The 22744-nt window shown below is 37.3% G+C and overlaps 1 protein-coding gene across 3 annotated transcripts in view; it reads right to left on the reverse strand.

The window, feature by feature from the left end:
- NBAS (NBAS subunit of NRZ tethering complex) overlaps positions 1–22744 on the reverse strand; it is a 322416-nt gene that overhangs the window by 150853 nt on the left and 148819 nt on the right. For all 3 annotated transcript variants that reach the window (XM_035000616.1, XM_035000615.1, XM_035000617.1), the window contains 6 exons: positions 20802–21031; positions 17802–17914; positions 11060–11173; positions 6236–6349; positions 3723–3880; positions 2872–2961 (listed from right to left, as the gene is read on the reverse strand). In XM_035000616.1, coding sequence (XP_034856507.1) covers positions 2872–2961; positions 3723–3880; positions 6236–6349; positions 11060–11173; positions 17802–17914; positions 20802–21031 — 819 coding nt within the window. The remainder of the gene's footprint in view (positions 1–2871; positions 2962–3722; positions 3881–6235; positions 6350–11059; positions 11174–17801; positions 17915–20801; positions 21032–22744) is intronic.

Below are 22744 nucleotides of genomic sequence, written 5' to 3' on the forward strand. Positions count from 1 at the left end.
TTTCAATTCTATGCTGAACAGAGAAATGATACACCCCTTATACTGGCCAAAACATAAAAGGATCTCAATAGCCACATATATTGGAATTAAATTGGAAATTCCTTTTATTTTTATGCTAAAATCTACTTTCTAACTAATTTTTACCACAGACTAATCTTCACACAGTGGAAGTTTCCAACTGAGCTTTATCAAACATTTCCTAGGCGTTCACTATGTGACATCCACTCTACAGAGAGCACAAAGATAAACGATATGCTTCCAGTTACCACACAATACCAAAGCACACCACGCAAGAGCTGACACAATGATGTGAGAGTACATGGAGGATAAAGAAAGAGGAATAGTTAGAGGACTCAAGGAAAACTTTCCAAAGAAAATGATACTTCAGATGGGATCAAGGGGTAAGAAAGATGACCAGAGCACAAGGCAAGAAAGGCGGCAGTGACAGAAAGAAAACTCTAACTAAATGACACCAAAGGTGTGACAAAGCTAGAGAATGGTGGCGATTTTGGTAGGACTGGAACCCAGGGCATGTTTGGGAGGCATGAAAAATGAGGCTAGAGAGAGCAAGATGAGATGTGGCTGAATCAGTGGGGAGGGACCAGAGGCTCAAAAGACATAAAACTTGGGATAAAGAAGGTGCCATTGAAAGTGAGTCTTCAACTGGACCTTGAAAGATGGTAAAACTGGCCAACTTTGGCCAATTTTAGGGACAGCTGGCCAATATAAGAACTGCTCTGTATCCCACAGAGAGAACACCACAGAACTTAATGTGCTTTCAAATCCAGTGAAAAAAACAAACCAAGAGCAATCAGTATGACTACAAGTCAAAACATGCCAAAGACAAAACACGTCCACAACACTCCAGGCCCCTAGAAAATGCTATGGCTTCCATCCAGAGAGAATGCAACAATAACAACAAAGTCTACTGTCTCAGCTGATGAAGAACACAATGCTCCATTCCGTGTCTGATCTCCCACAACTCTGATATCCATCTGGTAGCCAGTTGCCTCATGTGCCTATTTAAATTTAACTTCATTAAGATTAGATTTAAAAATGATTCCTTAGGTGCCCTAGCCATATATCAAGTACTCAAGAGCACTTGTGACTAGCGGCTACCATACTGAACAGTGGGGATACAGAACATCTCCCTCACTGTAGAAAAATCCATTGGTCGGTGCTATCCCGAAGTCATCATCACAGAAGAATAGGAGAAAATTCCTTACGGACAAAAAAGTCACATTACAAACAACTCTGAGATCCTCAGATCACTCAGCACTGAACTAGGGTTACAAGAGTATATTCAATATGTTTGTCAAAGTGAATTTTAATATAAAAGAATGAATTACGGAAATGGCATAGACATACGTAGTCCACTATGTGCAAAAACTATCTCTGCAGTAACTCCATTAACAGATTCCACAACTGAAGCTTTGTGTCACACTTCCAGAAGTAATGATATAGGACACAACCACAAATGAGTTTGGCAAAATGGATACAGCCAACTAAAAAAGAAAAAAAAAAAAGACTAGGTGCAGCTCACTCATCACAATAGACATCCCCCCATATGAATGACATTTCACATTTTGAAAGTGAAAGTTTATCATTTAAAGGAATCCTGTGGAAAACCAATCTATAAAGAGAATTACCATCTTTTAATTGACCTAATTAGAGTATTTATGTTGTTAGAAATAGAGAGAGTGAAGTATCATGGAGAGTGAAATGCCACAGAGCCAATGCTGACCAAAAGAAAGTTTTCAGGGGGTACGTACTCCCTCCTTTCTCTCCCAGGATGAACTATCCTGAGACATGGACATACTTAAGTGGTTCAGACAAAACTTCATTCACAAGAATCTCAATGAGGTGAGGGAAAAGGAGAAAAATCCTATAGAAAATGAGCAAGAGAATTAAACAGGTACCTCACAAAAGAGGATCTCTCCTGAGCTAATTCCATCTCATTAATAATGAGAAAAATGCAAATCAAAATCATAAATAAATATCACTAAATACTTAACAGGTAAAATTAAAAAAGAAAAAAAAAAAAAACTAACAATGCCAAAGTGCTAAATTGGAATAAATGGCAATCCCAAACACTGCTGTTGAAAATGCAGTTGGTAAAACCACTTTGGAAAATCATTTGGGGTTACTGACCGAGGTTGCAACTATGGATATCTGCTAACATCCACTTCCAGAGCTGGGGAAGTAGATGCCGGAGACAAAGTTATGACATGTGCATGAGGGACCTGTACAAAGTGATGACACAGCTTCAGTTTTAGCCAAAACCGAACAGACACCAATGCCAATCATCATTGGAATGGATCAACTGTAAAATATGCACACTGCAATTAATTTCTCCACACCAGTAACAATAAATAAAACTGCACTACATAGAAGAGTGTGGATGAATCTCACAAATGATACGGAGCGTAAGCTATTTCTATTACATACAAAAACAGGTAAAATTAAACTATCATAATGGGTGAGGTGTGATGGATATTAAAATTCTTTAAAATTCTTTAAAATAAGAACAAAAGCCACAAAGACCTGGTGTCACGACAGCGGTGATCTCTGGAAGGAGAAAGAAGAGCTAGAAATTAAACTGGGAGAGGGTGTGTGGGGACCTGTGGAAGGCTGGTCATACACTATTTCTCTGGTGGTTTCATGGATACCCTCTTTGTGATAATTTATTGAGCTGAACACTTTTGTGTACTTTTTTTTTTTTTATATGAATGTTGCATTTCACGAAACACACAAAAAAAACTTAAAAGAAAAACAGTCTCTCCATCCCTGTCCACAGGGCCAGGCGATTCCCAATACACTCCACTCCTGGCCAGGTTTTAAACTTCCCCCCGCTCCCCAAGACTAACTCACCTCTTGTTGCACTTTACTAATTAATGGTGAGACACTGATACTCTCCCCTCCTTCTGGATGGATCTGGAAATTCACTTTTTGATAAAGAATCTGGAAAAAGAACATGACACAGTATGAAGGAATTGTGGTTTTAAATTCATCGCACTTCACAATGTAGATTGGAAATTTAAAAATTACTCTTTTGAGGAAAAAATTGCTATTTCATAATGAACACTTTTTTGGGAACAGGCTTACTTCAGGACTTCCTGGACAGCTTCCCAGTTTCAGAACTGGGAACCACTGGTGGAAAAACTGGTATACAACATATTGAATGACAAGGACATGAAAATGAGAATTCCAGAATCTCTTCCTATATTCTTATATCCTCTACTGATCCCTTCCTATATTTTTGCAACAAGAGCATTAATCCACCCTCAGGCAGATTTATCCTGTGAATTTGAGGAAATTCAGCATCTCCTCAACCAAAACTCTTTCCTCTGCCATTTCCAAAGGGCCTCTAAGGGATGGTGTCACCCCTGGTTTTAACTCCTATGGTTTCAAATATATTTTACATGATCATTTCTTATGTTTTATTCTTGACAACACTAACTTTCCCCATTATATTCAATAATTTACTTCTTAATATGAATTCCTGTTTTTCTCATACTTGCCTTGTACCCGTCCTTCCTTACCATAACAACACTATTTTATATCCTAGTATCTTCAAATCCCTTTTCACATAAGTGACAAGCTATTTTTCTTCCATAAATTAAAATTCTATTATTGTAAAAAATGATCACAGATCTCAGATCCACACACCCAACAAAATACATTTCATACAGTTCGAGATTTACTTTCCTGGGAACACTTACTTCCGTCTGCAGTGAGCTGCTAGCTGCCAAGAGTAGTTCGATGCTGCTAGGAGGGCAGTGTGTCAAAGCAAAAGCCATGAGCTCCTGACGAGTGGCCAAGTCCTGGTAACTTTCTGATTGTCCCAACTGGCTACAAACATCCCAACTCTTAGAATAACCTGCAAAATTGGCAAGCAAAAACAAACTGATTTTCACAAGGAAAGTCTCCAACCTAACATGAGAAATCCAATGGCTTTCTGCTCAGGTCTTGGGTTACCAAACGCAATCGTGGTCATTAGTGATACATAACATTTTCATAAGCACAAATACATACGGATCTAAAATAGAAAAGAAATATTAGGCTGGTTTATTATGCAGAAAGTTTAGCAATATTCCAGACATGTTTTTCTGATATACTCGGCTTCATTTTAGAACACCTGACAATAACTACAAATACTCTACTTAGCTTTGACGTTGAGTAAAAAGCTGGATATCTGAATTCGGAAGACTTGAAGGTATGGCCCAACACTGCTACTTAGCACTTGTGTGAGCTGGAGAGAGTTCCAAGTGTCACACTTCTTTTACTACTACAAAGGGACAATAATAATGCCTTCTTCACTGAGTTGTTGAAGATTAAATAACATTTCTATTTAAAAGCACTTTGTAAACGGTAAAGTGTGAGAAAAGAAAAATTATTATAGGCAGCTACATAGAACCATTCACTTTATAGAAGACAGAGATCCAAGGACAGAGCAATGCCTACAGTCAGCCCTGGCTCCCAACAGAGATCTTTGTCCTCCACAATTTTATACTCAGATTCTTAAAATTTATTTTTATGTGTAGTTGAAGGAGTTCTAGTGTGAAAGGGTTTTGTTTGTTTTTTCTAAGTACTAAGTTCTAGTTCGAAAGGGTTTTTTTTTCTAAATACAAAGGCCTTGGTCCAGAATAATTTCTCTAAATATGTAAAGTAAAAATCCAGGCACTACCCCTATGGGAATAAAATTCTTACAAAGCTCTCTAAATAATTTTAGAGTAATTCACTGTTTTTTCAAAAACATCATAATTATTCTGAACTTAATGTTACAAAGCCAATATTGGTTAATATTAAAATTGGCTTATTAGTTAACATTAACTAATACTAATTAATTTTAACATTAATTAGCTAACACTATTTAGTTAATATTAATAGCAATTGGTTAATATTAACATAGTATTACAGAATGTAGCTCTTTTATGAAATTGATTTTCTAATGCTGAAGTTATAAAGCATTGAGTTTTTCCCCCAGAGCTTTAAACATTTTCATAGATGTCCTGACAAAGATTCTCTCCTTGACCAAATATTGGTCAGGCTCCTTTGAAACCTTTTCACATCTAGGCCCACACCTTGGCCCATGCCGGCTGAGCCTGCATAGTCCAGTGTTGGCAATAATCCTACAAAGTCCATTTACAGAGAATCTTCCACCCTTGATAACTGATAACTGTTGATATCTGATCAAATTCCTCCTCCCTCATCCTCACAATCTGAACACCCAGGCCTGCCTTCAGCAAGAATCCTGTTAAGTCAGGTCAGCAAGAACCCACTAAACTTGATGTCTCATAGAATTTTCCATCCACCGACCCCTCACTATGCTCCTTGGCTTTAATCCCCAGCTGTCTTTTCTGTATTAGGAGTTAAGTCTGATCTCTCCCGCCTATTGCAATAGTTTTAACATCTACTGCAAAAGCCCTGAATAAAGTCTTCCTTATGATTTTTAAGAAATGTCAGAATAATATTTTTCTTTAACAGTATACATACAAAAAGTGCAAAACTCCTAAATGCACAGCTCCATGAGTTATCATGAGGTGAAGCCCTATATTTTTAACCGCTCGCTATGAAAGCACAGACAGTAGGTAAAAAGATTGCTTGGGCTTTCATATATTCAGACACAGCTCCAGAAAGCAGATCATTTAGTACAGAGTCTATGATAAGGCAACATCACTTCCTACCCCACAGGGTAATATGTTCTTTCATAGTGAGATTATGCCACAAAAAAATCTGATCTTCCAGAGACCTGACTTTGAATTTCCAAATAGAAAATTTTAGGATTGCAAACTACTTCCTATTTTCTCAACATCAGTTTGAAAAGCACTATGCTATCCCTTTAAAAACAATTAAAAACTAGAAATATTAACTACTCACGAATTATAGATACTTCAAAATGTTTAAATTTTCTTTTATATAACAAATACATGAAAAGGCATTAAAATATTCTATATAAAATTGTTCTTAAAATAATGAGCATATTTTTAATAGGCAATAGAAAGCAACCAAAATCTCAGCTAAAATATAACCCCTAAGCCTATTAAAGTACTTATATTAATATATAAGCACATGGTCTACATACTGATCAGGGCTCATAAAATGTTTCTCATGTCTTTTGAAGAAAATGTGGCTGGCTGCCCAACCAGGCCAATTGATTTGAGAACAGATCTTTTCCATTATTCATCATGTAAAAAGGACCTGAGCCAAGTGTTAAGTGATTTGTCTATTTCACCTGTGGCCATCAGCTCCTGACAATGCACACTGGCTGCTTTGTAGTCGTGGAAACGAAGTGCTTGCTCTACTAAAAGGATCAGAACCTGTCCACGCCTTTCTTCCGGGTCTTCACCTGTAAACACATGCAAATGACTTAATGATTATGGTAGCATCAACTGATAAAAGAGCTCATTAACATTGTTTCAAATTAATTAAAAAAATAAAAGGTAGAGATTAGACTGATTATTGAAAAAGATTATAGGACAAATGTCACAGCAACTTTGACCTTCCAATCTATTTATTAATCCTGGAATCAGCTTTCAGTCTCCTAAGAGATCAATGACTAGTATCAGCCCCAGACCAGCCATTCCAACCTAAGTGGGGGGTAGAGAAAAAGTTTTCCTCCCAACAAGAACTTTAAATTTTTTGCTATTTCTTTTATATTTTGCCCTTTGAATGTTGTTTCTAATTATAATTAATAAATGACAAATACAAGGTGGGGGGAGACTTAAACACACAGTAAACTGGATAGAATTTTATAGTTTCTCTAACAGTACTACCTTTTATTTATCATAGTAAGCATCTAGACTCTAAGAACACATACCAAAATTCAGTTTATGTTAACACAAAGATCTCAATTTTCTCAGGAAGATTCTTGGAAGTCAACTTAGATGTTATGTCCTTCTCTGACATCTCTACACAAGAATTCTTCACAAGAAACACGTGGTTTAGGTGCCCCTCCTACATGTTCCTTCACTTTTCATTCTGTGAATACCAATTTATTGAGATTATCATCTTAAAAATCTGTATCTTCTATCAGAATTTAAGCTCTCTGAAGACAGGGATTCTTTCCTTGTTAAACTCTCAGTACCTGGCACCAAGTCATACACATAACTGGGGCTCAAAAAAATATATCCTCAATGAAATGAGTACAGATTCTATCCAGAATGTAATTTTCAATTATAAGACAAATAATTCAAAGTTACAACATAAACACAATATGTATACTTAGACTAAAAAAAAAAGTAAAACATATTTTATATTTCAATGAGGTAATAAAACCTCATTATTTTCAATATTTCAAAAAAGAAAAAAAAAAAAGAAATTACCCAATGGCCCCTGCATTTTTAGGCTACAATGTGATTTGTAAGAAAAAAACAAACATATCCCAGAAGGGTCTGAATCAAAGTTTTAAAATATGTCACCATTAATCTCCATCCTGTGCTGCATAGGTTTAAATAAAATCCACATATTGGCCTAAGCTAATCAAAAAAGATTAAAAAAAAAAAACGATAAAACACTACGATTCATAATATTATTTTAGAATAACACCCATGTTCTGTAATGCTCACATATAACACTGGAAATAGAATATGCAAAAAGTCTCTCAATAATAAATGCACATATCACACTTAATATAAAACCTATTTCCTAGATAATACTCTTGAAATTTCTGCATTTATTCAGAGTATCTAAATCAAAAATGAAAAGGTCCAGGGGTGATTCTTTTTTTTATGAGACAACTTGAATAGGTTGCAAAGATATTTTGCAGATATAATTAAATCCCCTAATTAGCTGACTTTAAGTAACGGGTCCATTGATTACCATCATCCAACAACCAAAAAAGAAAAGGTGGAAACAAAGAGTTAAGAGTAAAGGATTCAAAGTGAGAAACTTCTTAACTGTGAAATCTTCAGTAAATTAACTTCTTTATTCCTATCTCCTCACATTTTAAATAAGAGTCATATCTCTGCTATAAAGGACACAGGAAGAAGTAACTTAGATAAGTATAAAAGCATAAAATGAGAATTATTATTGTTAATGTAAGCTTTTATATGAAGATGGGTTCAACAGTCACCTTGGAGTCCAAAGTTCAAATACTGAACTACTTTTAATTCTAGAAAGTTCCAATCTGAACAAGTGGGTAAAGGGGGAAACATAACCAAAAATAGCCTAAAAGAATGATCTAGAAAAATACTACAAACAAAACAAAACAAAACAAATTCTTAACAGTCAAGAGTACGGCCTGGCAAGACATCTATTAAAGAAAATGATTCAGATATTTAGTCTGTAAAGGGGAAGATTAATGGTGGCATAACAAGGCTTTGAGTATATGAAATATAATTTAAGCTATGTCCATAAATTCTCTGACACTCCTTTCTAAAGATGGAGCTTGCTGCCCCTCCCCTTGATGGGAGCTGGTTAGTGATTTACTTCTAACAGAATATGATGGACATGATGATGTGTGACTTCCAAGACTAGATCATAAAAGACCTCACAGCTTCCTCCCTACTCTCTCATGGATCAACTGCTTTAGGGCAACTAGGTACCATGTTGACAGAACATTTAAGAAACCGTATGGAGAGGTCCATGTGGCAAGGAACTAAGGCCTCTTACCAGCCAGGAAGACACTGGCGTCTCCTCCAACTGCCCGATGAGTAAGCCAGCTCAGAAGCAGATCATCCAGGCCCAGTCAAGCCTTCAGGTCGAGCCCATATATACTTCCCTTAAACTTGGGAGGGCCCATGTGACTGCCTCATGACATGATGACAATGAAACTGCCCAAATTCCAAGGCCTAAGTTAGAAAACCCCGTAAAGCTTCTGCTGGTTGCTCTCAGAACACGGACTCTGGGAGCCTTCAGCCACCATGTAAGAATCGCAGTACTCTGCAGCCACCATATGAAAAGACCACAAGGAGAAACCATACAAAGAAGAGATTCAGCCCTGGCTATTCTATCCCCCAGCTATTTAAGTCTTTCCAGACCAGGTGCCAGATATGTAAGTAAAGCAACCTTTGAGATGAGCCAATCTATCCCTAGACATTATCTGGGTGCAATTTCATAGAAGATTCTGAACTGCCTGGCTGAGCCCAGTCAATCTCCAAGAACTGAGAGAGACAAAAATTAAATGATTTTGTTTTAAAGTCACTAAAGCTTCGGAGTGGTTTATAAAGCAGCAGTAGATAACCAGAACACCCTAAAAGCCTCAGATAAACATCACCAGCCTTGCGATCCCCTTCTTAATTACCCTCCTTGCCAGGCAAAAATATTAGCATTGCCCTTCTTCCAAGCTCTCTAGTATCTGTATGCAGAAGCCAGGTACACATCCTGTCCTGTGCTGCAGCGTAATTACCTGCTTCCTGGGCCCTCTAAGATTCTCAATTCCCAGAGGGAAGAAGCTGTGTGTACCAGATCCTTGTATCTCAAGTACCCAGCACAGTGATACTCCCTCACCTGTCTCTGCTTCCATTTCTTCATCTGTAAAATGCAGCTAACAAGAGGCTATTGTACATCATGAAAGAGCGAATATGTAAAAAGAGTAGAGAAGGGGACTGAAAGGTTGTTAATCCCATTAAAAATTCCTACAATTTACCAAGATCACGGGTATTCCTGTTTCCATGTCAACATAACAGAGGACAAAAATGGAAACTGGTCTTCGCAGGTACATAAAAAATGCTGACAGCATCCCTGAGCTGCTTCATTAGTTTCTGCGAAATTTCATTATGAAAGTCTTCCCTGATGATCAGAGCGCTTCAAAGTTTACAAGGTGCTTTTATAGGCATTAACTCGTTCGGGGGTCTTGGAAACATGGAGGATGAAACCAGGGAGTGTCATTCCCATCTTCCAGAGACAAAACTGGAGCTAAAGTCGCTTTGCAAGTGTATGGGACAGTCAGGACTGAAGCAGCCTTCTGATCTACATCCAATCTCTCCCCTGTCATCCAAGATGCCTTAGGATGGGTGACGGGTTCCAAAGCTGCAACGGACCCACAGGTAAAGATGATAATGCTCTGCTTTTGGACAACTGACAAAGGAAAATGTACTAAAACTATAGACCTTCAGAATGAGTCATCTATATTGAGATTTAAAAACATTAGTAAATGTATGTCCCCTAATACACTAAATATATATGTTTTTTAGAGTTCAAAATGTAAACAGGAATCCTGTTTACTTTTGAGTCTATAATATGTGGTTTGGACAAGTCTAACTTCAAACCACAGCTTATAAAATATTTAGCCAACAACTTTTTTTTTTAAAGGTTTTATTTATTTGAGAGAGAGAGAGAAGCACAAGCAGGGGTGGTCAGAGGGAGAGGGAGAAGCAGACCCCCCACTGAGCAGGGAGCCCTTTGCAGGACCTGGGATCATGACCTGAGCCGAAGGCAGACGATTAACCAACTGAGCCACCCAGGCGCCCCTGGCCAACAACTGTTCTTGTAGAGATAAGTGCAAGTCAAAAATACAAAAGAAAATTATTAAGAGACTCTGGTAAGCAGAACAGTGTGGTTAAAGAAGCATAAAAGGTAGAGTCAGAAAGACTTTCCTTGGAAGCCAGGGTCTGCTATTTAACCCTGCTGAGCAAGATATTGCACTTCTCTGAACCTCAATTTCCCTTATAAAATGAGAAAAATACCATCATCATTACCATGTAATAGAAGATGAAGCACGATCACCTATGTGAAAACCACACCAAACAGTAAATGCACAAATTCTTCTAAGAAATTGCTCGAATTCAAAAATATACCAAATTTGGACACTGAAGGTGAACGGTAGGGCTGACTTTTCTTAAGCTTTCTGGTTACAAACCCTCATCCCAGCTTCTACTCCTGACCTCACAGCCACCTGCTAGCACCCTGAATGAGCCTGTCCTTGTTTAAAGGACAGACAGACCAGCAGCTCAGTATGGGGACACATTTCTCTAACATGCCGATCTTTGCAGAAAAGATAAATCCTTGCTCAAGAGCAGCATTCTGACACCTGCCAGCACATATTCTGACGTTTGCCCAGGATGATGTCAAGAATGACATGGAAACCTTACTCTGCAATTCAGCATTCAAAACTTACCTGCTACTCTCAGCAACTCGGCAAGGCCCAGAAGTTTGGCGGACTGTTTGTAGCATGTGGGGGACTGGCAGATACACTCCTTGATGAGGCTGATCCGATCAGAGCACAATCGCACTGAAAGAAAGACGAAAGACTCATAACCAGGGACATCACCAAAGAGTGTCACGATGGTGTAAGCAAACACAATGAAAACTCTTAGCCTCCAGATCAAAAAGAATTTAGAAAGACACAATTATTTTTTAAAAATTAAAATTATTGTTGCTTCTCAATACTGTACAGCTAGGATCCTTTGTTACCAACCTCCTGAAACAGCAAATGCACTGGCATTTGGAAGCTAAGAAAAAGCGTCACCTTTTCAAGTGCCATGTGAGGCCTTAGGGAAAATTTTAAAGAACTCAGTATTTGTCTTTGAAAACTTCACATACTTCCTATTACACCAGAGGCCCCAATCATTTTAGCCCCCTGCCCCAAAACCCATTCCATGTTCCAAACATGCATTTTCTACCGCTACCTCAACACCCCAATTTAAAGGGTAGGAATCTTCAAACCGCTCACTCTTCCAATTTATTACCCTTTCTCCAAACAGGTCCAATCTTCTCACTTACGCCAGATATTAGGAAAATAAAACATGTCCGATCAAACCAATTCACATTATGAGGTAATTAAAGACACTTAAAGGGAGAAAAAAACTTCAGTAAAGATTATTCTATGTATGCTAGGAAGAAATGGTTATTTATTTAAGGGAGAGGGATCAAGATATAAGAAGCATGGCACTACCTGGACGGCTGGGGCCCCATAAATACAACAGTAGCAACTATAACAAGAGCAGCTGACGTTACATGAATGGCCCACGTCCCAGGCACTGCTGCAGGGGATTTACATATATTAACCCTACAAGGCAGAAGTTGACAAGGCAGGTGCTATCATCTTCAGAAAAAGAAGTACGGAAAGGTCACTGAAAAAGTGATGGAACCAGAACTCAACCCAGCCCCTTAAGCATTTTTCAAGCCTTCATTCCTTTATCCATCCCCAAATCCATGGCTATCTCCCACACATTCTGTGTTCTTCCCCAGAACTCCCTATAGGTGGCAGAGAGCCCAGGGGATGGGGAGGTAAGGGAGAGAGGTGGTGGTTTTTCTTTGGAATGGGCTCTTTTAGGTTTTCATTATGATTTAATTTCAAACTTACAGAATGGTCGCCAGATGGTACAAAGAACTCTTTGCCAAGAATAATCAATCGTTAATAATTTGTTCCATTTATACTTGCTCATGTACCATCATACATGGGAGCCCCCCCCCCACACACATACACACACACACAAGTACACGTGCACACACATACACACGTCTGTTTTTTCTGAACCATTCAAGACTAAGTTGCATATATCCTGTCCTTTTATTCCTAAACACTTCAGTGTGCCCTGGGTTACTTTAAAATGGCTATTTATACATCTGCTAGTAGTCATCCTTTGTGGCTTTCCTATAAAACATAAAGTAGATGCAGACTTCAATTACTTAGTTTACCATCATGACAGCCAACATCTACATTTGAGTCTAACTTTGGTACACTGTATTATTGTTCCCAGTATCCACTGTAATTATTCATACCCCAAATACCCACCTGACCAACAGTGGGCTTGGCTGTGTAATTTCTTGGGTGATGAAATGTGAGTGGAAGTGACATATGCCACCTCTGAGCCAATGTTTCATGAGAGTCACCATGGGATCCCATTACTGCTCCTTAGCCCTCCCGTGAGAATGCCATCCCATGAGGTGGTGCAGAAATGCCTGGGAGCAAGAAAGCAACTTGCTATCACGTGTCATTGAGGCTTTTGAGATTCCTACATAGCACAGTCTAGCAAAAAGTAACTGATATAGAATACTTCAAACTTTTCCATAACTTTCCTCAGTCAAAAAAATGGGTTTTTTTCCTTCAGTATCTGCTACTGTTTTATGGGGTTTTCTCCTTGTGTGTATTTTAAGAAAATGTGTATTACTACTTCAATATTCCAGATTCAATTACTATGAGAAAGGTACTTTCTACATGTTTCTAATTTGATTTTCAAAACAACACCCATCATAGATCCCATCGTTACTCCACATATGTAAAAACCTGAGGTTTTCATAGAGGCTTTTATAGCTGTATTTGATGAATGATGGTGCTCTTAGAGAAACTCTAGTTTTAATAACTCTAGTAAGTGGATTTCCTTATGGTCACCATTCTTTTTCTAGCTCCATAAAATCAAAGTAGAAAACTGAAACCATATATAGCAATGGATCCTCATTTTCTCTGAAGTTCCAAGTTTGGTTCTTTGTCTGATTCTTGCCCTAAGCAAGCCGTAACTACTAATATTTCAAGTACATTAAGTAAATTTGGAGAGTGGGCCTCTAATAGAGTGCAGTTGCCATGTTCAAATGTCTTTTTACTTTATTTATTTATCTATGTTTTGAGCCTCTGGACAATCATTATGCCAATTCTCTTCTACTGCTTACTGCAGGATATGCTACATTGTATTTCAAAATGTGATTTCTCAGGTAAATTCAAGCCTTAGATATTATCATATTTCTGTGAAGGAAAGGAGTCTTCAACACCTAAAATTCCTTTTCAAATGGAACTAACAATATGGATATGCATGTATGAATCTTTTAACAACTGGAGATCTCTTATTTTCCTGTGGATCTCACGACTATATATCCAGTGTTTAAAAAAAATCTGAAACAAATAATACATTATATTTTTAAAAAAAAAAAGATAGTAGGAAGGGAAAAATGAAGGGGGGGAATGGGAGGGGGAGATGAACCATGAGAGACGATGGACTCTGAGAAACAAACTGAGGGTTCTAGAGGGGAAGGGGGTGGGGGGATGGGTTAGCCTGGTGATGGGTATTAAAGAGGGCACGTTCTGCATGGAGCACTGGGTGTTATACGAAAACAATGAATCAGGGAACGCTACATCAAAAACTAATGATGTAATGTATGGTGATTAACATAACATAATAAAATTAAATTTAAAAAATAAATAAATAAAAATTTAAAAAACTATAATGCACACTGACACACACATGTAAATGCATAAAGAAGCATGTGCTGATAAGCTACACACATGCCAAACACTCTCATCACCACCTTATATGAGACACAGACAGTGAATCATGCCCAGTAAACCACAGATGCAAAATATCAATTTCGGTCACTCGTGAACGGCATCAAAGGCACACAACAACACAGGCAGTTACTTGTGACACTGCTGAAGTACAAATCTGAATTGTACAGGTGAAGAAGGTGACAATATACAGCAGTCACTTAGCTGATGAGTGAGAACACTGGAGTTTCCTTCTCGAATCTTTTACTTTCATGCTGCTTCATCAGTAGAGAATGGTCTACTGTTTACAAATGTAGGTTTGAATTCTAGGTCCACCTCTGTGCGACCCTAAGCAAGTTATTTAACCCCCTGAACTTTGATTTCATCATCTGGAAATTGGAAACAATAATAGTCACTGCTTCATAAGCTATTTTTTTTTAAAGATTTTATTTATTTATTTGAGAGAGAATGAAAGATAGAGAGCACGAGAGGGAAGAGGGTCAGAGGGAGAAGCAGACTCCCTGCTGAGCAAGGAGACCAATGTGGGACTCGATCCCGGGACTCCAGGATCATGACCTGAGCCGAAGGCAGTTAATTAACCAACTGAGCCACCCAGGCGCCCGCTTCACAAGGTATTTTTGAGAATGAATAAATACCTATAAGTATACTGAGAACATAAAAATCACTCAATAAAGGTTAGTTATTACTACTGCTACTGACCTATTCACAGAAATGCTTATGAAGTATGGCACCCTCTCATGTAAAAATTCTCAATGTTTCAAGATACAACTTTCAAGTCCTTCTAGAGAATCTTTTATGATTACCTCCATCTGAGGAAGGTGAAGCTCAAAAACATGAAGATGCCACAGGGCACACAGCTCAAAGTGGCTGAATCAGAATTTAAACTCATACATGACACTAGTGTGACTCTGTCTTGTCATCAGGGTCAGTCCTTCCAAGTCAGGAAGTGCACCTTATTCCTTTCATCATTTCGGTTTCTGGAACAGGATAAGAAGCTATCTCAGTGGTTTCTGAATGGAAGGAAAGCAGCGTGGAAAGAGGAGAACGAAGGGAGGAAGAATGAGAAAGCAGGTAAGAGACTCTAATTCCACCACCAGGTAGAAACTAGAACCTCCATGAGAAGTAACAAAAATGACAGTTGATGACTAGAGCTCTTGCAAAGTCCCAAGCACCGTGCACACATGGCCTTAACCTTTCTAAGCAATTATAGACGGTGCTTCTTAGTATCCCCATTTTGTAGATGAGAAAACTTAAAGAGAAAGCAAGGTCAGATACTTGTCCAGTTACTCAGCAGTAAGTGGCTCCAGGCTGGCTTTACCTGCAATGCTGGGGGGCTGAAAAACTGATTTATCTATGACAGAAAGAACATGGGGGACAACTGAAACATCCTGAATCTGCTCATGTGAATAGCAAGAATAATTTACACAAAACACAAACATCCAAATTATGGGGAAAGCACACACATGCACACACACACACAAACACCTCTCAGGAGACTCAAACATAAGGAATCATTTTTCATAATTCTGTTCTTGCTTTCTATTAACTCCTTAATTAGAATATAGCTAGTACCACTAGGCTTCCTTGGTGACTAGTAGCAACTCCTGAAGTGTAAGCAAAGGAGGCTTTAAAACAAAGCAAAGTGACAAAATGAACAATGTAAGCTACAAAAATACCTGGACTATAAATGTTTAAATATCCAGTTACTTTGTCCAGTGTTCCCAATGAATACAAAAGCAGCTTACACCTAAATTGTACCTGCGGCATAAACACAATAAATAGGATACAAAGGCAATATCCCATCTCCCCTCTAGAAGATTTTCTGACATTCATTCTAATAGGAAACTCCAAATCAATATATCAAGCTGGAGAGCTGTCAAGACATGAAAGCAAATGTCTTTCTTAAAACACTCTTCAGTCAGGAAATTTCTCAGAAGTAAGAGCAGGATAGCAGGTTTGGTTGCAGATTTTCAAACTCATCAGATGATGTGCAAATATACTGTCAGCAAAAATACTGCTAACTGAGCACCACAGAAAATTAAAGCTCTATTTATTATTTCAAGTCAATTGAAATAATTCATTAGCATTTGAGGGACTGCAAGAAAAGGTTTTGTTGTATTACATTAATTTGCCTGGATTAAATAAGTAGCTAAAACACACACATATACACAGAGTCAAAGCTATAATGACTTGGCCTTAGAAGAGATACAAGAAGAGCAAGTTTCATAGTGCTCTGGACTCCCCCACCACTGAACACTTAATTGAAAATGTGCTTCAGGGGAGGCAGTTCATGATTTAAGGCATTTGAGAAAAAAATGAAAATATTTTTAGTAACTCTAATTAATCTCCACAACTTTAAAAAGCTTTGAGCTCAAAAATTACAGGAATGATATTATGAAATAGAATTTTCCAGTAATTTAACAATCTCCTTATATATACTTGTTTAAGATGCTATAAGACATGATAATCATGAAGAAATTATTTCCAAACAATGATATTCAAGGTAACAGTAATACTACCTTGTTCAAGTCTAATAAATTTATCTGATAAGCAGAGCTTTAATTTTTAGTAAAACTATAGTAAAAACCCACATGAAAACATGAGAATATGTCTAATGACTTTTATCTCCTAAGATACATCTGACTCAAAACCCTCAAAAAACACAGGACAAAGACACCGAGAAACCTGTAACAGGACCCCATTGTCCAAAGGTACCAGGAGTTAAAAAAAAAAAAAAAGAAAAAGAAAAAGAAGAAGAGGAAGAGAAAGAAGAGGAAGAAGAAGAAGAAGAAGAAGAGAGAAAGACAATTCTAGTGAAAATTTATCAAAAACCACAGATGGAAAGAAGTTGGCTACACCTGTCCTACTCCCAATTCCAAACATTTCCCGGGTTAAGAGTGAAGAAAAGAGATTATATGGAAGGCACCAAGCATACTGCTAATAACCAAGCTACCCGCTTCATTTAGGGCACTGAGGTCCAGAGTTCGAGGCAACAGGAAGTCTACCGCCCACTTGTGAGGTAAGGTTCAGGACACTGGGAGACACACACTGTCCTCCCAGCACAAAGTAGATAATGACACGTTTGGGGTGGTACTTACCGGACTTGTATATACTTAGGCAGAAGAACTTGAGCAATGTTAAGATATCCTTAGTAATTAAACTCTAAACAAGAAATTCCTGTCATTCCTTTTAATAAAATAGTATCAACATAATTAAAGAATATTCTGTAGTAAGCATAAAAAAATAAACTATTATCAATATGTACAGCTATTTCTAAATCTATGCAACTGAGACAAAATACAGAAATAAACTGTACATCAAAACTGAGGGAGATCCGAAACTCTAATCCACAATCCCCCATTTGGTTTTATCCAATAAAATTTACTGATATTATTTCTTTTAATGACATAACTGGGAACTTACAAAATAAATTTATGATAAAATGTCAGCTTTATTTTTTCTTTGGGTTTCTACTAAAGGTTTCCTTTGAAAAATGGGGCAGAGAGTCAGATCTACTGCTAATGGATTAAATGACCAAAGGTACTCTTTAATTCAAAAAACTACCAAGGAACTACACTAGTGATTCAATGCAAAGTAAGTTAATACTAAGTTAATAATGCAACATTAAATAGAAACTCACCTTGCAAAGGCAGGATCTTTACCCCAAATTCTTCAAGACATCCAAGGGCTTGGATAAGATCTAGCTCCTCCTGAATGGCAGCCGGTCTATCAGTTATCAGCTGTAAGCAGCACCTAGGGGAAATAAGATCAGCTTAAAAAAAAAGAAGTAACATATGTTTGGCTAAGTTGCCTTTCTGTATTCAACAACATGAGATCCAACACATATTTATCAAAAGCCTCCTACATTCCAGGTATCCTGCTAGATGCTTTCTGCTATCTTACTTAATCCTCATAGCAAGCCTGTATGATAGGCAAATAGCATCACCTGTTTCCTAAGGAAGCCAAAATCAAAGCTCAGAGAGGTGTAGTGATCTGTGCAGGGTTGTACCGATAGTAGGGAATGGTATCACATTACAAAGCAAAATATGTGAGCTCTGCCTTCAGAGGTAATAATCATACAGGAAAGGTTTAAAAAGAGAGACAGAATTCAGAAAATTTCCAGTTACTCTTCAGGGACAGCAAACATCTCGTTTCGGTGACAACTTCGACTCCCAAAGGAAAAACGAATAGGCTGAGACACTGCACAAAGGACATTTTTCTGATCATAAGGAAAGAGTCCGTTGGTAATGCAGTGCTGAGATGAATACAGGAGAAAGTGACTTTACTAATAAGAATCTGTAACACCTATGGAGTATTTTAAGCACATTTAAAAAAATCCAGACAAAGTGTACTTAAGAAATCTTTTCATTAACAAACTTACTTTCTGAAAGGTGAATGTGGAGGTATACTGGGACACAGGACTGGAAAGAGGCAGAGATCAGGCCAGGAAGGGCTAATGGTGCTAAAATCATGTATCGTCTGATGAAGATCCCTCGGCCCCAGGATGCATCTGTATGACTCAGTGATGGATGTGAGCCTACCTTACTTGCAAAATTGTAAAATTTAAACAAGATGAGCCCTAACATATACTGCTGATTCAAGTGTAACAAGGGACAGAGCCTACGTGCGGTATCTACTAAAATTCTACTGCATTACCTTCAAACTCACGAATTCTGAGTTCTAGCAATTTGTACTACAGACAGGCTCGCACATGCCCACATACCCACACATAATTAGGAATGTTCACTACCACAGTGTTTTTAAAATACAACAGAATGAATTTTTATCATGAATTAAATAAATTCTAGAAAGTCAACAATGGAATATTCTACAACCATCAAAAGAAGAATAGATCAAGCCTACATGCCCTCATGAAAAAACCTTCAGTATAGATCATAAGTGAAAATAATGAGATCCAGAAAGGTATGTATAAGTAGTAAGCACTCATTTGTGACTTAAGAAAGAAGCAGGTAACGTATAAGAAAGTATTTTGGAAGGATTCACAGGAAAATGATTTAAAAAGATAGCTGAGGGATAAAGTTAAGGGAATGGGAATGAAAAGAGAATTATTGTAAATACATATCCTTTTTTGTATTGTTTAATATTTTTATCTTGTGAATGTATTACTTCCTCAATTAAAAAAACTAGTTCATAATAATTTAATCAGTAAGAATGTATGGGCTATTTTCTATGTTAAATATAACTGTGAACATTTAAATATATCCAGGCTCACAGATCATCATCAGTCTAGTGTCACCTTATACACATACAACATCTTTTCCAAATTAAGGTGTGTCCTTGTGGGGGAGAAAAAGGGAAATACTGGAAGTGTAGATTTAAAAATGATCTGTGAGAACACCTGCCAAAAAGATTTAGGTCAAACACAACTCCCAGTTTCAAAAGCTACTCTGTTTGATATTTTCATCATCTGAAGTAGAAATACAATCCCTTAGGAGAGAAGAAAAAAAATTTACTACTTTTAACAACTCTGTCAAGTTCAATAACATGATTTGAGAAAATATGGCTCTCTCTGTAATAAGATATCACTGGGGAAAAAAGTTTCCTTTAAGCTTTTCGCTGCTAGTCATTCGGGGGGAAAAAATAAATCTAAATAGCTAAATCACTACATCAAAATAAATTCCAAATGGGCCTAAAATTTCAATGTGAAACTATAACTATCAAAGTAATAAAAAACAGTATGAAAAACTATTATAAAGGTCTTGGGAATTAAAGGTCTTTCAAAGGATGACACACAAGACAGAAATTATAAAAGAAAATAACAATTAAAATCTTTAAAGATTTTGAATAGCAACTTAAAAGATAAATCATATATATATAAAAACTTGACAACATAGTTAAAACATGTGAGAGAGGAAAAGGGCAACGTCCTTTATGCACAAAAAGCTCATAAGAACCAATAGTCAAAAGAGGCGCCTGGGTGACTCAGTCAGTCGAGCATCCAACTCTTGGTTTAGGCTCAGGTCATGATTTCAGGGTCATGGGATCAAGCCCAGCATCAGGCTCTGTGCTCAGCAGGGAGTCTGCTCAAGGATTCTCAATCTCTCTCCCTTTCTCTCTACCCCCCTCTTTGGCCCCTCCCCCCACACTTGGACACACACTCTCTCAAATAAATATATCTTAAAAAAAAAAGAAGAATAAGAAGATCAACACTAAATTTCCAGTACAACAGGCCAAGAGAGAAACTGAATTCACAGTCCAGAAATTTTCACCTGAAAAGGATTTCAAATCTTTATCATCTAATTAGGTCCCTCCTCCCTAAACAGAGCACAAGTCATGTAAAGCATACAGCCATTGCCTCAATGTGCTACAAATTCCCAGAACTTGAATTTGCAGGCCAGCTCATGAATCCTTCATAACAGAAGCAATGTACAATCTTACAGATAATCAGCAAGAAAGACTGGGAAAGCATGCTGGAGAACAGGGGTCATGGGAAAGTTGATGAATATTCATGACGTAATTATCTTTCTGTATTCAAGCAATAAATAACTGTGCCCCATACAGTATAGTCAATCTGCACTTGTGGCAATATATTTGTAAAGGAAAGAATAAAACCAACAATGGAGTTTGTGTAGTCTGACTTGTCCCCTCCCTCTTCTGGAAGAATACAGAATTACTCCACCTGGCCAGATCCATGCAGCTATCAGTGAGGTTGGTAGATGAATTAAAGTACTCTCTGCTGGCAGCCAAAACCAAGTCAATACTTCTTTCATAACTGACCCTGTACTGGGTTTTCCCTTTATGGGCTACACTAGCTGGTGGGTTTATTGAACAGGCGCTGCAGTGCATCATCTGCCCAGCTAAGTGGATATTTTCAAGGCGACTGGAACACAAAAGGCTTTCTGTAAATATCTGGGGAAAAGAAGAAACTTTAATTAGTTAAAGAGGGCAGATTCAGTTCTCAACAAAATGAAGACTCTGATATCCAAATGAAATAAATTAAAAATACATCCATCCTACAGGTAGCAGGTGCACGACCCTGTAAATGCACTAAATGACAATGAAGTACACTGTAAGTAGTTAATTTTATGTTATGTGAATTTCACCTCAATAACCAAATTCATCTTTTAGGAAGAAGTAACTTAACAGAACAAACTAATATGAAGCCTAATACAGTTGACCCTTGAACAGCACAGGAGTTAGGGGTGCTGAACTCACATGCAGTCAAAACTCCCCATATAACTTTTGACTCCCCCAAAACTTAACTACTAATAGTCCACTGTTGACCAGGAGCCTCACCAATAATATGGACAGGCAATTAACACATTATTTTGTATTTGCTGTATTCTGTAACTGTATTCTTACAATAAGGTGAGCTGGAGAAAATACTAAAATCATAAAGAAGAGAAAATACATTTAATATTGTACTTATCAAAAAAACAAACAAACAAACCCACATATAAGTAGACCTATGTGGTTCGCACCCATGTTGTTCAAGGATCAACTGTATCTTAATGTGTTACAAGGAATGTCTGAGTCAAACTATCTGAAATTCATACTCGTTAAAAACAGGATTCTGTCCCATACTCAATAGGGTCCACTCTGCTTAAACTATAACCATTGAATTTTTTAAAGAATATCTTTGAATACGACACATAAAACTTCTAACTGCTTAAAGCATCTGAATTCAGTCTTACAGACTAAACAGCCAAGCTATAAATGCAACATTGATTTTTTTCCAATCTGCAGACTAAAAACTATTTAAATAAAACAAGAGCCACTGATGGAAGGTATTCGTGCAAATATCATTGTATTCTACTAGCAACTAATAGCATCAATTAACATAAAATTTATTGTATAACTGAGAATATTTAGTTATTACTTAGTCTAGAAAAGTCTTAAACAAAGAGATCCTTTAAATATACACTAATAATGTCAATATGTAATTAGTATAAGAACTTCCCCACGAATGTTCACCCCTATTAGGCTTCTGCTGGATGAGGATAGCACAGAAATAGAAGCGAGAGATGAAAAGCAGATTTCATGAAGAATCAAGAATCTTCTTACAATTAAGACTACCCAGTTTTCATAGGATCCCCTTATTTTCACTACTTTCTAGGCTTCTGGGGAAGGTAGTTATTTTTAGACAGGCCTTCATTAAAATGACTATGATGAGAATAAAATTACTAATAATCTACAAGCGATCTGCTACAAAATACCTATTGTGACAGAAAGCAAATTACTAATGAGCAACCCTAATCATTTATATCTGACAGGTGAAAATGGCTTACTCCAAGTGACCCAAATGACTCAGATATGACGGTTTCTCTATTCCTTTGGTTTATTCAAGTAAGCCATAGTTAATGCCCGGTATTGAGAAATACAACTCACTCACTCTAAAATTTAAGTTTTTGCTAAAATGAACAATATAGATTTCTGCTCTACATGCTGTAATGAAACCTTGAACTTTCTCAAAATTGTGTCATTGAGCTTTCAAATCATTTTCCAAGATAGCAACCCCTAATAGCCAAAAGTCAGTAAAACAACATAGCATAACTTAAAAGTTACTAAAATGATATTTAAAATGTAAGTTTGAAAAAAAATGTAAGTTTGCCAAATCCATAT

Source organism: Mirounga leonina, unplaced genomic scaffold (genome assembly GCF_011800145.1).
Source record: "Mirounga leonina isolate KUSES-001 unplaced genomic scaffold, KU_Mleo_1.0 Mir_125, whole genome shotgun sequence".
NCBI classification, from domain to species: domain Eukaryota; kingdom Metazoa; phylum Chordata; class Mammalia; order Carnivora; family Phocidae; genus Mirounga; species Mirounga leonina.